The sequence below is a fragment of the Phoca vitulina genome, unplaced genomic scaffold, assembly GCF_004348235.1.
Source record: "Phoca vitulina isolate PV1807 unplaced genomic scaffold, GSC_HSeal_1.0 scaffold47, whole genome shotgun sequence".
NCBI classification, from domain to species: Eukaryota; Metazoa; Chordata; class Mammalia; order Carnivora; family Phocidae; genus Phoca; species Phoca vitulina.
This window is the reverse complement of record NW_022589750.1, coordinates 2772291-2785297: the sequence shown is the minus strand read 5'-3', so window position 1 is coordinate 2785297 and position 13007 is coordinate 2772291. Positions and strand designations below refer to the sequence as shown.

At 56.2% G+C, this 13007-nt stretch overlaps 1 protein-coding gene across 3 annotated transcripts; it reads right to left on the bottom strand.

The window, feature by feature from the left end:
• Window positions 1-4396: 4396 nt before the first annotated feature.
• ALOX15B (arachidonate 15-lipoxygenase type B) lies at window positions 4397-12479 on the bottom strand. 3 transcript variants are annotated; one of them, XM_032431985.1, is made up of 14 exons: window positions 12333-12479; window positions 12029-12251; window positions 11773-11854; window positions 9551-9673; window positions 9170-9273; window positions 7699-7871; window positions 7332-7478; window positions 7036-7239; window positions 6023-6109; window positions 5752-5921; window positions 5446-5567; window positions 5248-5348; window positions 4997-5167; window positions 4397-4576 (listed from the first exon to the last, which is right to left on the bottom strand). In XM_032431985.1, the coding sequence occupies exons 1-14, from the start codon at window positions 12477-12479 to the stop codon at window positions 4397-4399; spliced, it is 2034 nt and encodes a 677-aa protein (XP_032287876.1). The 3 variants fall into 3 exon arrangements, with proteins under 3 accessions (XP_032287876.1, XP_032287877.1, XP_032287878.1); XM_032431986.1 differs by lacking the exon at window positions 6023-6109; XM_032431987.1 differs by lacking the exons at window positions 5446-5567; window positions 6023-6109 and having other exon boundaries at window positions 5765-5921.
• Window positions 12480-13007: the final 528 nt, after the last annotated feature.

The window sequence follows — 13007 nt, the reverse complement described above, 5'->3', positions numbered from 1 at the left end:
TAACTTTTTGAGGAAACTCCATACAGTTTTCCAGAGTGGCTGCACTAATTTAGAGGAGTTTCTTTTTACAGATAAACAAAGAACGTGGTTTCTTGAAATGGAATCTACTCCTGGTGAAGAATCTGTGAAGATTGTTGAAACAACAACAAAGGGTCGAGAATATTCCATGGACTTCGTGATAAAGCAGCAGCAGGGTTTGAGAGGACCTACTCCGATTTTGAAGGAAGTTCTCCTGTGGGTCAAATGCTATCAAATAGCATCGCCTGCTACAGAGAAATCATTTGTGAAAGGAAGAGTCGATCGATGCAGCAAATTTCACTATTGCTTATTTTAAGAAATTGCCAGTCACCCCAGCCTTCAGCAGCCACCACCCTGAGCATCTGGTAGCCATCAACACTGAGGCAAGACCCTCCACCAGCAAAAACATGAGGACTCCCTGAAAGCTCAGATGAGACTTAGCATTTTTTAACAATAAAGTATTTTTAATTTAAGGTATGTACATTTTTTTTTTTTAGATTTTATTTATTTATTCGACAGAGAGAGAGAGAGGGGCAGGCAGAGGGAGAGGGAGAAGCAGACTCCCTGCTGAGCAGGGAGCCCAATGTGGGGCTCGATCTCAGGACCCTGGGATCATGACCTGAGCTGAAGGCAGATGCTTCACTGACTGAGCCACCCAGGCGCCCCTAGGTATATACATTTTTTAAGACACAATGCTATTGCACATGTGTTTTTTGTTTTGTTTTGTTTTGTTTGAGATTTTATTTTTAAGCAATCCCTACACCCAATGTGGAGGTTGACTTACAATTCTGGGATCAAGAGTTGCATGCTCCACGAACTGAGACAGCCAGGCACCCCGCTATGACACACTTAATAGAGTATGGTGTAAACGTAACTTTCACATGCACTGGGAAGCCAAAAAATTCATTTGACTTGCTTTTACTGTGATGGTCTGGAACCCAACCCACAATATTTCTGAGGCGTGCCTGTATAGACAATTTGAGAAAGGAAAGTCAGGAGAGGATTGCTGGTTTAGACACAAAACTAGCCGAAGTCCCTAAGGGAAATGAACTATAACCCTTGGGGTTATCTTTTTTTTGTTTGTTTTTTTTTTTTTTTACCAAACAGAAATCATTTGCATCTCTACCAGTCACAAGTTACGTGAACTTCTCATAGACCGAGGCCTTTATTAATAATAAATAGCAAAATCAAGGGATGGTACATGCTTCCAGAAAACTAAATACCTTGAAAGGACAGGCAGTTGTCCTTTTGACTTTATCATTGTTGGATATTTTTTCTTTTCTTTTCTTTTTTAGAGAGAGAGAGCACATGCACAGTGAGGGGAGAGAGAGGGAGAGGAAAAATCTCAAGCAGACTCCACACTGAGCATGGAGCCCGACGCGGGGCTTGATCTCACAACCCTGAGATCATGACCTGAGCTGAAACCAAGAGTTGGATGCTTAACCGACTGAGTCACTCAGGCGCCACCCCGCCTTTTTTTAGTAAGACACCCAAGCGGTTCGCTGGATTAAACTTCTTTTTTTCTTTTAAAGTCTGATTGAGACTTCCGGAAAGCTCTCCCCCAAAGGCACACTGTTCCACCTTTATACCAGGACTCGGTTGCCTCACATCCTTAACAACTCTGGGTATACTTTCCTAACAATCAGTGAGATTAAATATCTTTTCACAGGTTGGTTAAACACTGAGGTTTATTTTATGGACTGTCTTTTAAAAATTTCCTATTATGTGCCCTCTTTTCTGCTGGGTTATTCATTGGTACAAGCTCTTTTTATACTTCAGATATTTACTAAGGTTGTATATCTTACCCCTCTTTGTTATGTGCCTGCAATTTTATGCCTGGAAACGCCCTGCCTCTGTATTGTTTCATTAACCCCTTCCGCGCTAATGTCTTAGAGTCTTGCATCTCTGTTTCTATCCCTTTTGCTGCCACCTACCCACACCTTTGTCCCCCCTCCTTCCCTCATGACTCACTCTAGCCAGTGCTGGAACACTGGGCAGGGAGTGGCAGGGGTAAGGGATGCTCCCACCCCACTTTTACGGCCCTGTGCCCTATACTCCCTCATTCCCTAACTGAAAGGCTGGAGTCGGGGTGGTTAAGAGGGAGCTGCTCTTCCCCCTCTGGCCAGCAAGCCCAAAGAGGGCAGGGGTCTCCACAGCATGACTCTGGGATCTGGATGCCCAATGCTTTATTGTCCATGAGGAAGTCCCCACCCTAGGCCAAGGGGACCACCACTCTGAACTAGATTTCCCCTAGACGTGAATGTCACCTTAACAAACTTCTCTTCTTATGGCTTATCAGCCAAGAGTCCAAGGACTTGGGTATGTGTGTGAGAGACAGAGGAGAGACAGACAGAGACAGAGAGAAAGAGAGAGAGAAGGAGAGTCAGAGGGGTCACAGGCCTGTGTGGTGGAGGGGGTGGGGGCTTCTCCAAGGAGGATTGGAGACTGACTGCTTGGATTTTCACTGCTGAGCTGCCTTGGTTTCTCCATTTTCTCCAGATGATAGTTGCTCCCAAAAGACATACATTGAAGCAAATACCAGTTTATTGACTGGAGCACAATTGCCTTCCAACTCAGTAGTTCATCCCTCCATCCGTCCATCTTTCCATCCATCCGTCCGTCCATCCATCCGTCCACACGTATGTACATTCAATCATTCTCCCTTTTATCCATCATCAGACAAACATTTGTCAGCTCTCTCTCATGTCAGCACAGTGCTGGGCACCAGGAATATAAACAGAATGAGACCCAGCTCCTGCCTTCAAGAAGCTCATGGTCTGGTTGGGGAAACACACGGGTAACTGCGAAGGGGCATGGAAGGGTTTGAGGAACCGTTTGGGTATGATGTCCTCCACTCAACACCTACTTACTGAGCTCCTGCTGTGTGCTAAGCACTGTGGTGGGCAGTTATGAACCCTGTCCTCATGAGCATGCAGTCTAGGGATCAAGGGGAGGAGGGGCTCATGTCTTCTGGAGCATGCCTCCAAGGTAGCCTCAAGGGCGAGGGAAGGATGAGGGAGGCATGCCGGCTCCCAACTGCCTCATCGTGGAAGTGACATACATTGCTTCCTCCACGATCCATTGGCCGGCATCGGTCATATGGCCCCAACCTGAGCTATTTAGCGAGCTCAAGTTTCCGCCACAGCAGCTAATGGTTTCTGCCCCCCCGAGTCAAGTCCGACAGGCCTGTCCTCATGGAATTTGCATACTGAAGCTAAGAATTCAAAGACAAAAGGTGGTAGGAGCTTGGTCATTCTGACAGCAGCGCCTGAGGACGCTGTGCATTGAGTCCTGTGCCCAGAGCCTCCTTGGGTCCTTCCCAAGGACGGTGTGTAATGCTTTTTTTTTTTTTAATCCCTTGAGACTCAGTTTCTTCTCCATTTTTATTGCTTTTATCGCTTAAGTTATCAGGAATTGTCTTCTGTTGCTTGAAGCCAAAGACTTTAAGAGCTCTGTATCTCTGGCTCATCTGGGGCATACAATCTCACCTGGGGAGCTGCCCTCTAGCATTTCCTAGAGCATCGCTCTCTCTCAGTGGTCGTGTTTGTGTAGCGATTCAAATACCTATCACATTCTGTCCGCACTGTTTTATAAAACTTAGCGAACCTCAAAAACCAAGCCTACAATATGAGGCAGAGGTGGAAACCATTAGGTGAATTGCAAAGGGAGCCATTTTGGCCTTAATGGATGACTCTTGATTTGGGACAAGAAGAAAGAAGAACAGAAGGGAAGAATGTGTATGCAGTGTTGGAATTCCATCACTGAGGACTGAATCTGGAAGGCAACATAGGATTATTATGGCTCCGCTATTTTCTAATTCTCTGGAAATGGAACCTGCTTTATAATATGCAAGCTTTTTTGTCCAACTTTGGAACAAGTTTTTAGGAAAGCGTATGTGGGTACTGCCCAGACAGTTGTCAACTTCCTTCTGCCCTGCTTCTGGTGGCCCCTTCTTAGTGGGTTGTTCATTGTTATAGCTGAGACCATAGGTCACTATCAACCTCTTGGGCAATTTTTCAACCCGCCAGGAGGGCCACCCCGCATCAGGCGACCATTACACTCAGCTGTGGTCAGTGGGATCAGCGGGTATCAGGGGATCCCCCCCATCATAATGTAATGCAAAAATGCAAAGCAACACAAAGTCATAAAACCCTTTAAGGGAGCTGTGGGTGTTTGAGCACTTTGAAGCTCGGTGTCTTCAAAACGTACGGTACGGTGGTGCTGTTCTTTGGGGTCTTTTGTTTCTCTGCTTTGTTTCTGTTGTTTTGTGGTGTGTGGGGTGAGTTCCGTGTGGTTTGGTTGTCCCAGGAGAGGCATATGGGGGCCTGGTTTTATGGGGTCCAAAGGATGCCTCAGAGCACCCTGTTCTCCAGGGGATTTAGATGGATACGCTGTTTTCAATGAGCGGAGGGTCCAGGTAGGTGTAGGGCAGTGACAGCCTCCGGTTCCGCTCCCGGATATCCTTCGAGATCTGGGCCAGGCGGCTCTGGAAGGCGGTGATGCTCTGCTGAGGAGCCTCCTCCGTGAAGTGCTCCTCTGGGTAGGTGCCCAGGGGCCGCTGGGAACCAACCACAAGGTTGAGTGAAGGGGCTGCTCAGCAGCTGGGACCCCCGTTAGCTGTCCACCCGGGGACCTGGAAGTAGCCTCCCTCCGAGCCTCAGCCCTATCCCTCCCTTTAGGCAATGAGGGTCACTGCAGGCAGCTCTTGGGGACTGAAAGCTCAAGTCAGAGCTTTCCAAGGGGAGTCCCCACCCCCAGCGTGATCCCCTTGCAGCTAGGGTGACTCTGCATGAACTCATTTGATCATTTGACCCCCCTGGTGAGATGTCCAACGTTCATGTGTCCCCCTGGGAAGGTTCAGTGGGGTGAAGAGACCCAGCGTCTTGAAGGCAGGGTGGGGTCTGTGCCAGAGAAGGGAAAGGACACCCCCTTGCACACCCTGGAGCTGGCCTGGCCTGGCCCCCAGCCCCACACTCACTTGGTCCCCAGGCTCCTTGCTCAGCAGCCAGAGGGCAATGATAATGTCACATGTGGCATTGACCGGCGGGAGGGTGGCTAGAAACCCCTCTGGCCTTGTCTGGCCTTTGGAGGTGGGGGGTGGCAGCTGCATGGTGGGAGGCAGGTTGGGCATCCAGACACAGGAGTCAAACTGAAAGCCAAGAAGGCAATGTTGAGTCCTAGGAGCCTGGCCCCCCTCTGTCCCCCCACCCCGGCACTGACCGTCCTCACCTGCCCGGCACTGACAGCGTAGTGCTTGGCTGAGCAGTTGAAAATGACCATGGTGACGTACTTGACCAGGGCTTCCCGGGTCTCCAGCGCGGAGGGCACACCTGCGGGGGGAGGGGGGCCAGGCATGCGGCTGCCAGGGTCCTCAGGACCCTGCTGCAGGGGACTGAGAGTGGGGCCCAAGGGCTGAGGTCCCCGTACCTGAGCTCTCCCTGCCCAGGAAGCCCTCCGAGAAGATCTCCCACACCCAGGCTTGGAGTTCATGGTCAGCATGCACCGATGCATCACTTGGGTAGTAGATGTTGATTATTTCGAAGACAAAGCTGCAAGGTGCACTGGGTTCAGTCCCGACTTTTGACCCTGACCCTCCCTCCCTGAGGAGCAACACGGCTCAGGGTCATTCATGTCCAGCCCCCCTCCTTGTCGGGAGCCTCCCTGGGCCCTCCCGCTCCTCCCCCATCTTCTTGCCTCCCCCACCCCCCGGCTCACTGGGGATGGCCACTTCACCTCTCCACTGCACCCCAGATCTGCAACCCGTCATCCCGGTAGTAGTAATTCGGGATGTCTTCGACTCCTCGGGCCTGGATATCCTCGGGCAGACACAGGACGGAATAGCTCAGCTGTTCCATGTTCCTCTGTATCAGCTCCGAGAAGCCTCCAACGCCAATGCTTGTGGACTGGGAGACAGAACTCCTGGGTGCCGGAGCGCTGGCCCCAGGCAGCGCTGGCGGGAGACACGGGGACGCTCCCATCGCCACCCTCCCTGAAGCAGACTTACCCTGTCCACCACCTGCCCCGGGGCGATGAGCAGCTCGCGGGCAAGAGTGTTGATATGCAGGGTGTATCGAGTGTGGGGGATCAACAGCTGTAAGGGTCGGAGAAGACACAGGTGGGTGAGGTCTGGGGCCAGAGAGGCACCAAGTCTTATAAATCACCCATGGAAAGAGATGACAGCGACAAGAGGACCAGCCGGGGACAGGGATCGGGGCCCCAGACCTCGTGCCAGGGGCTGGGCTTCCACCGGCATCCTGTGCTATGACCCGGGCCTGGCACCTTCCTCTCTCCGGGCAAATGAGGGGGCCGATCTGGAGGAGCACTACAAGCCCCCCGGCTCTGGCATCCTGTGATTTACTAACCCGTGCGCAGGCAAAGCACCAGGAAAAGCGGGGCCGGCAGAGCAAAATGGAACCATCCCCGCGGAGTACCAGGCTCTGGGAGCTGCCGAGGGTCAGAAACAATCAGCCTGGACTGGAGAGGATAGAAAAGGTCCTGCATCTGGGACTCAGGAGCCTGCCTCAGTAAGAATCAGAGAATCCAAAGAGCCGTGGACCCTGCCCGCATGGGAGAAATTCCTGCCCTTCGGAGAAGAGATGCCCCAGGTCCCTGGGGGAAAGCAATCTGGGCCATCTGAAGGCTTAGCGGAGCCCAGGTTAGAGACGCGGGTCTCCGTCCCAGGGTTCCCTCGCCCCTGCTGCAAGCAACCTGCTGTTCCCTCAAAGCCAAGGGCACGCTCTGACATCTGCCTTAGATCTCGCCTAGGAACGGGGCTTCTGGACGGCGGCTGGCTGTCCCTCTGCTCTCTCCTAAGAAGTCCCAAGCAGCCCCCTTCCTCCCGCCAGGCCCCGCACCCCTCGCCCCGGCTCAGGGCCTGTGGGAAAGCAGGCTGCCGGGGAGGGCGTCCTGCAGCAGGATGGGGGCTCTGCACCTGGAGGGAGGGGGCCACGGCGCCCAGGCCGCTGAGCACGCCCGGGGTGCAGGGACACAGTGTGGGCACGTTGCCGAGCCACGGACCTTGAAGAGTGGATGGCAGTGAGGCAGCTGGCGCAGCGTGGCCAAGGCGAACACCTCAGGCAGCAGGTGCGCGTGCAACAGGTGCGTGACAGCCTCGTGGACGGAGAATTCGGCGTGCCGCACCCACGTCTTGGCCAGCAACCAGTCCCACTTGTTGTCGCCGGGCAGGAAGATGGGGCTGTCGGGTCCCGGGGTCTGGCTGAGCTGTGGGAGGAGCCGGTGCGGGGAGAGGTGGCCGTGGGGTGTCTGCGGGGCCCCTCCGTCAAACCCCTCCCTCCCCCTGCCCTGCCGCTGACCTGGATGGCGAGGGGCAGCAGCGGCCCTCCCCCGGGGCGCTGGAACAGCAGGGTCATCGGGGCCGCGGAGAACTGGGGCCTCCCATTCACGGCGTTGGTGCGGATGCCAGAGAGGATGCCATGATCCACCAGGAACAGGGAGCCCCTCTGCAGGAGGGAGAGGGGGAGCAGGGGCTGCCTCTAACGGATGCAGGGGCGGGGCGGGGAGAGGACTCAAGGCCGGGAAAGGCGTCTGCCCGGGAGAGGGCGCTGTTGGCGCGCAGCACAAGGAGGTCCTTAGGCACGAAGAAGGCGGGCCTCTCCAGCAGGGGACGGCCCCAAGGCACCGGGACGGCGGTGTGCAGGGCCTGGACCCCGAGCCCCTCACCTCCAGCTCAGCCTGCAGACTGGTCCCAGGGCCCAGCACGGGGGCCACCATGTCATCAGTGACGGGGAAGTTCTCTGGCAGGTGGCGACAGCGGTGGATCAGGACAGGGTTGAGGCCATTCAGGAACTGGGAGGCAAAGAAGGCGTCCTCCTGCCAGTGTTTAAACACGTACTCTGGGGGGGAGAGGGCAGCGGGGGGAGCGGGGGACCAGGTCATCTCAACATGGAAGCCCCCCACCCCGTCCCTGAGTTTCATGGTGGAGTTGCTTGCTCCTGGGTCCATCCTGAGCTCCCTTCGCTTCGCACTCTGTACCTTTCTCAGCCTGGGCTTCAGCCACTGCCTCTCACCAAGCAGCAAATCCGAGCCCCCAGCCCACCCGTCCTCCCGTCTACCTGACATCCCAAGGCCAGGATTCAGCAGCCTCAAACACAGCACTGGGGGCTACGGCTCCGGGCCACCTCTCCCATCGCCTGGCGCCTGGGGACCTGCACCCCCATCCAGCTGGTTGCAGGCAGAGCTGGGGACCGCTCACATGAGCTCCCTCTCCTCCTCCTCCCATCAGTCCCCACTGATGCTCCATCCTGAGTAGCTCTGGCCCCACCTGTCCACCCCGTCTCTGCTGTCACTGCCCTGCTGAGGCCACCATCCTCTGCTGACCATGGCCAGGGCCTCATAACTGCTCCTCCTGCTTCCAGTCCCGCCTGCTAACACCCTGCCCCCCACAGGGCACATCTGGCTGTTCAGTCCTTGCCTGGCAGCCAGCCAAAGCTTCCCACTGCACTTGGGAAAAGCCCGAGTTCCCACCTTGGGCTCCCCAGCCCTGTGTGCCCCGGGGTCCCGTGCACCTCCCCCACTCTGTCTCTTATTTTCCCTCCCTTTGGCCAAGGTAGAGGTCTCTTCCCCCCAAGAAGGCCTCTGGTCCTTCCATCTTCAGGGCCTTCGCATTCACTGTCCCCTGAGCCAAAAACGCACTCTGCCCATTCTTGGTACTCTTAATACCTACTCAACTTCAAGGTCTCAAGAGACACGTCCCCTCCTGGGGACAGCTTTCCAGGACACACACATCCCCCCCCCATGGCCCAGACAAGGCAAGACCCCCTTTTATGTACTTTTGCTGGGGCCAATGAACAGGTTTCACAAGGGAAACTCAGTATTTTGATTTTGAGCCTATTGTCCACTCACCTGCTCAACTATGAGCCTGGTGGGGACAAAGACTGTGTCCACAGCCCTAACCTAGTGTCTGATGGGTCACTGCCCAGCAAATGTCTATTGGATTAGGGGCGTTAGAAGGTTAGGGATGCACCCAGTCTCCACCCTCTTTTGTATCTGTGGAGGAAGTAAGGTCTATCGAGGGACAGGGGCCTGCCCAGGGTCACACGGTGAATCAGTGCTTGGTTTTCTGAGGCTCTGGACAGCTAGGAGAGCTGAGGTCTCAGGGAAGAACTCAGGAGCTCCAGCCCGAGTTCCTCACCAGCGGCCGGGGTCTTGCAGAAGTTCAACATCCTTCTCATCTCGTTCAGACTCTTCCAGAGCCCCTTGCGGTCCAGCAGCCCCTTGAGTTTCAGCTCCGTAAACCTGTCAGGGGGTGTCAAGGGTGGGGAGGGGACAAGAGGCCCTGGGAGACCCTCCCCTGTCAGCTGGCCTTATCCTTCCTGGGCTCTCGAACCAGCCCCCAGGTCCCCAAGTAGCCACTGCCCCTGAGGTCATCACGGTCTCGTGGGAATTGGTGGTGGGCAGAGTCTGTGCCCTGGGTAGGACTGTGTGACCCACGTCCTTGACAGTGGGGGAGGGCAGAAGGTGGGAGCCCCAGGGCAGCTGAGGCCCAGGGTCGGGAGGGAGTGGGCATCCTTACGCAGAGCTGAATTTCAGGTAGAAGCAGGAATTCTTCATGACAGAGTATTTGATGTTGAGATCCAGATCTTTCACAGACTTCTCATCCAGACAGTGAGGCCAGCCTGGCCTGTAAGTCTTCCAGCTGGAGGGAGGAGCAGGAAGGTTGTCCACAAGAAGGCTCAGGGAACCCACCGACTGGGGCAAAGGGAGAGGTAGGGCCCTGGAAGCCCTCGTCAGAGCCAGCCCCCTTCTATGAGCGAGGGTATTCCCGAGCTCTGTCCCTGCCTCGTTCCCACAGCTGACTGGTCCAGGCCTGGGCACCTAACCAGAGCTAGGCCAATCAACGTCCTTTCTGGGGAATCAGACATCGGGTCCAAAATGGAGTCACTTGTGCTAACTCCCCTCTGCAATCCAAGGCTTCATGCCTAACCTATCTGCAAGGTCAGCCGCTCCCAGGAACGTGACCTTTAACCAGTCAACCTGGAATTACTGGGTCATCACCAGAGAGGTAACCTGCCTGATAGATCCCCACCTTTCCTCAAAGGAAGGTGATCTTGCCTGAAACAATCCGCTTTTTTGCTAGAAACTGCCTTTTTCCGCCCCGATCTGCCTAGAAAAGCCTATCATTTTGCACGGCTCCTCAGAACTCCTTCTCTGCTAGAGCGGACGCTGCCTGATTCGCAAATCATCGAATAAAGCCAACTTGATCTTCAAATGCACTCGGTTGATTATTTTTTTTTTTTTTTTAACAGGGTTGAGCCAGAAAGACTATCTGTCTGGATATCTGGACTACCACATGCAAACATAGGGACTGTGAGTTATGGCCACTTTCCACTGTAGGGACTGGGACCCAAAGAAAGCTGTCTACAGAGGGAGAAAGAGAAACGTGAAACAAGAGAAAGAGAGAAGCACCTAGGCCCCCAGAGACAGGGAGAGAATCACCTTGGTTTCTGGTCTCTGAGATCTGGCTACCCTCCCAGTACGTCTGTGGGTGTGTGTCCTTCTGACACACTCCCACCCTCCGCCCCCACCCCCAGTCTGCTCGCTGGCCTTTTTTTTTTTTCTTGCAACCACAAAATCCCTGACTCACACAGATGCATCTCACAAGGGAGTTCATGAAGGCTTCAGGAACCTTGGGCAGGCATCCCAAGGGGAGGCACTTTGACTTCCATAAGCTTGAGGGGGCGCAGAAATTTACTCTTCCCCAGGCCTCAGGCATCTTGATCAAGCAATCAATACAGCCTGAAGACTTTGGGTGCAATGGTAAAATCCTGTCCCCGGAAGCTGAGCACACCCCGCACCCCGCCCCAGGCCAGTCCTCCTCTTATTCATTCAGTCAGTCATTGCCCTTGGGCTGGAACTTTCGACTTCAAAGAACAAGTGGCAATTAAAGTACACTGCTCCTAGGTGGTAGCCCAACCCTGCTTCTCACACGGGAGTGTACAAACCCATTCACCCAGAGATCTTGGTGAAATGCAGGTTCTGATTTAGCAGGTCTGGCGTGGGTGGGCCCCAGAGCCCGCGAGCTCCCAGGTGATGCTGACACTGTGATCTGAGGCCACACTTCAAGGCCTGAGGGCCTAGATAGCTGGAGCCCATGTAGCTGAGAGACCTGGAGCAAAAGCCTGCAGCCCGGGCTTTGGGAGCAGCTGAGTTGGCCAGAACACGACCTTTTTGAAAACCTGCCCCTGAGCGCCCTGTGGTCCCTGGCTTTGTCCGCCTACCTGCAGCCCAAGCTCCCCTGCAGCCTCCACCCCTCACCAAGGCAGCCTCTGGGACCCGCCTGTCCCAGCTGAGCCTGGGGCAGAGGAAGAGCCCTCCTCCCACCTGCCCTGCAGGATGAGTTTCCTGGACTTGGAGGGGGGCGTGGATTTCTGGTTCGGCCCAGATTTCCAGGAGGATAAAACAAGTTGATGGATGAAAAAGGCCCAGGGCAAGCAAGACGCCTGCAGGGGTGAGGTATTCCCAGCCCTGGTTTTCCCACTCTCCGGGGCACCAGAATGCTCCGGAAGGCTGGTTCCAACAGAATTGCTGCCGGCACCCGCGGTATTCAGCAGGCCTGAGGGTGTCGGGGAATTTGCATTTCTAACGAGCCCCCGGATGCTGATGCTGTCCTCGGAGAGGACTGGCGGGGACTTCAGTCTGTGTCATCCCGGGGGAACCCAGGCTGCCCCACATCCCTTGGGCGACCCCCGCTCCCCCCCGCCCCCCACCAGCACCCCACAGTAGCCCCCTCCTCACTGGTACGAGTCCTGCCTGGCCTGCAGCTCTTCCTGGCGCTGTTGCTGGAGGATGGGGTGGTCGTCTGCCCAGGAGACCTTGGCTGTGAGCGCACAGGAGCGGGTGAGGAGGGCAGAGAAACACCCCCCCCTCCTCCCCAGCTGCTCTACCCTCCGCCCTGGGTCCCCTGCTCCCACACCGGCTGCCCCCTCCTCCTCCCCAGAGGCCACACCAGCCCACCCCTCCACTCCCCTTGCCTTGCCCCCGCCCGGCTCACCGGCCCCCGCGCGCAGCGACAGGCTCCCCGCGCCCTCCAGCCACTGGTAGCAGGGGAAGCGCAGGGGGGCGCCCCGCGGCGGCGTGAGCTGGAACCAGCGGCAGAACCAGGCGTCCCGGGCCACGGCCCCGACCGGGACCGGCAGCAGCAGGGGCGCCTTGTGCACGCGCAGCAGCAGCACCGGGCCCACGTCCTGGGGGGACTCCAGCTGGAAGTCCTCCACCTGGAGGGGAGAGGCTTAGGATCCGAGGGGCCCGTCCCCTGCTCCCTCCTCCGCCTCCACCCCGGCCCGCAGGGCACTCACAGCGCCGGCGCTGAACTCCTTGCCCGGGTGGTCCAGGCGCAGTGGGGGGGTCTCTCCCCGGGTCCCCACGATGCTGACAGCTATTTTGTTCCACGTGCCAGCCCCGATGGCCTCCCCGGTGGACACTCTCACGCTGAGCTTGGCCATGGTGCCGGCCCAAGTCTGGCTGTCTGCTGGGCCGCTGAGACCTTTAAAGCTGGCGGCTCAGCTGGGGACACGCCCCGCCCCGCCCCACCAGGCGCCGGTCCCGCGCGACGGATTGCTGTCCCCCATTCCGAGTGCGCACGGAGCCCCTTTGCCACCCGGTAAGCAAACACACGCGCGGCCCAGGGCCGAGACGGGCGGGGCTGGGAGGCTCCGCAGTGCGGGGTGAGCAGGGACTGGGTGTCCTGAGGTTAGGGGACCCGGACCTTTCAGGGATGCAGGGCCAGAGAGAGAGTCAGGATCCAAGCGGGGGGCGGAGATACATCTGGGCCCCTCTTTGTTTCTTTGCCTTCTTAGCCTCTAAAAGCCTCTGCAGCCCTACCTCTCCACTTTCTACAGCTCTTCTTGGCCTGCGTTCATTATTTTATTGCTGCCAATAAATAATTTTGAGAACCAACCATGTGCCTCTTACTTCCTTAGGTACTGTGAAGACTGCCCAGGCAAGACCCAGTCTTTGCCCCCTTGGAGGTT

What these genes read in the sequence shown, in the direction of transcription:
- ALOX15B (XM_032431985.1), bottom strand. Translation starts at nt 12,479, where the DNA reads ATGGCCAAGCTCAGCGTGAGAGTGTCCACCGGGGAGGCCATCGGGGCT. An exon ending in CTGCAAGACCCCGGCCGCTG is followed by an intron (nt 7,872 to 9,169) that starts GTGAGGAACTCG and finishes TCTCCCCCCCAG; the next exon opens with AGTACGTGTTTAAACACTGG. An exon ending in TGCTGCCCCTCGCCATCCAG is followed by an intron (nt 7,240 to 7,331) that starts GTCAGCGGCAGG and finishes CTCCTCCCACAG; the next exon opens with CTCAGCCAGACCCCGGGACC.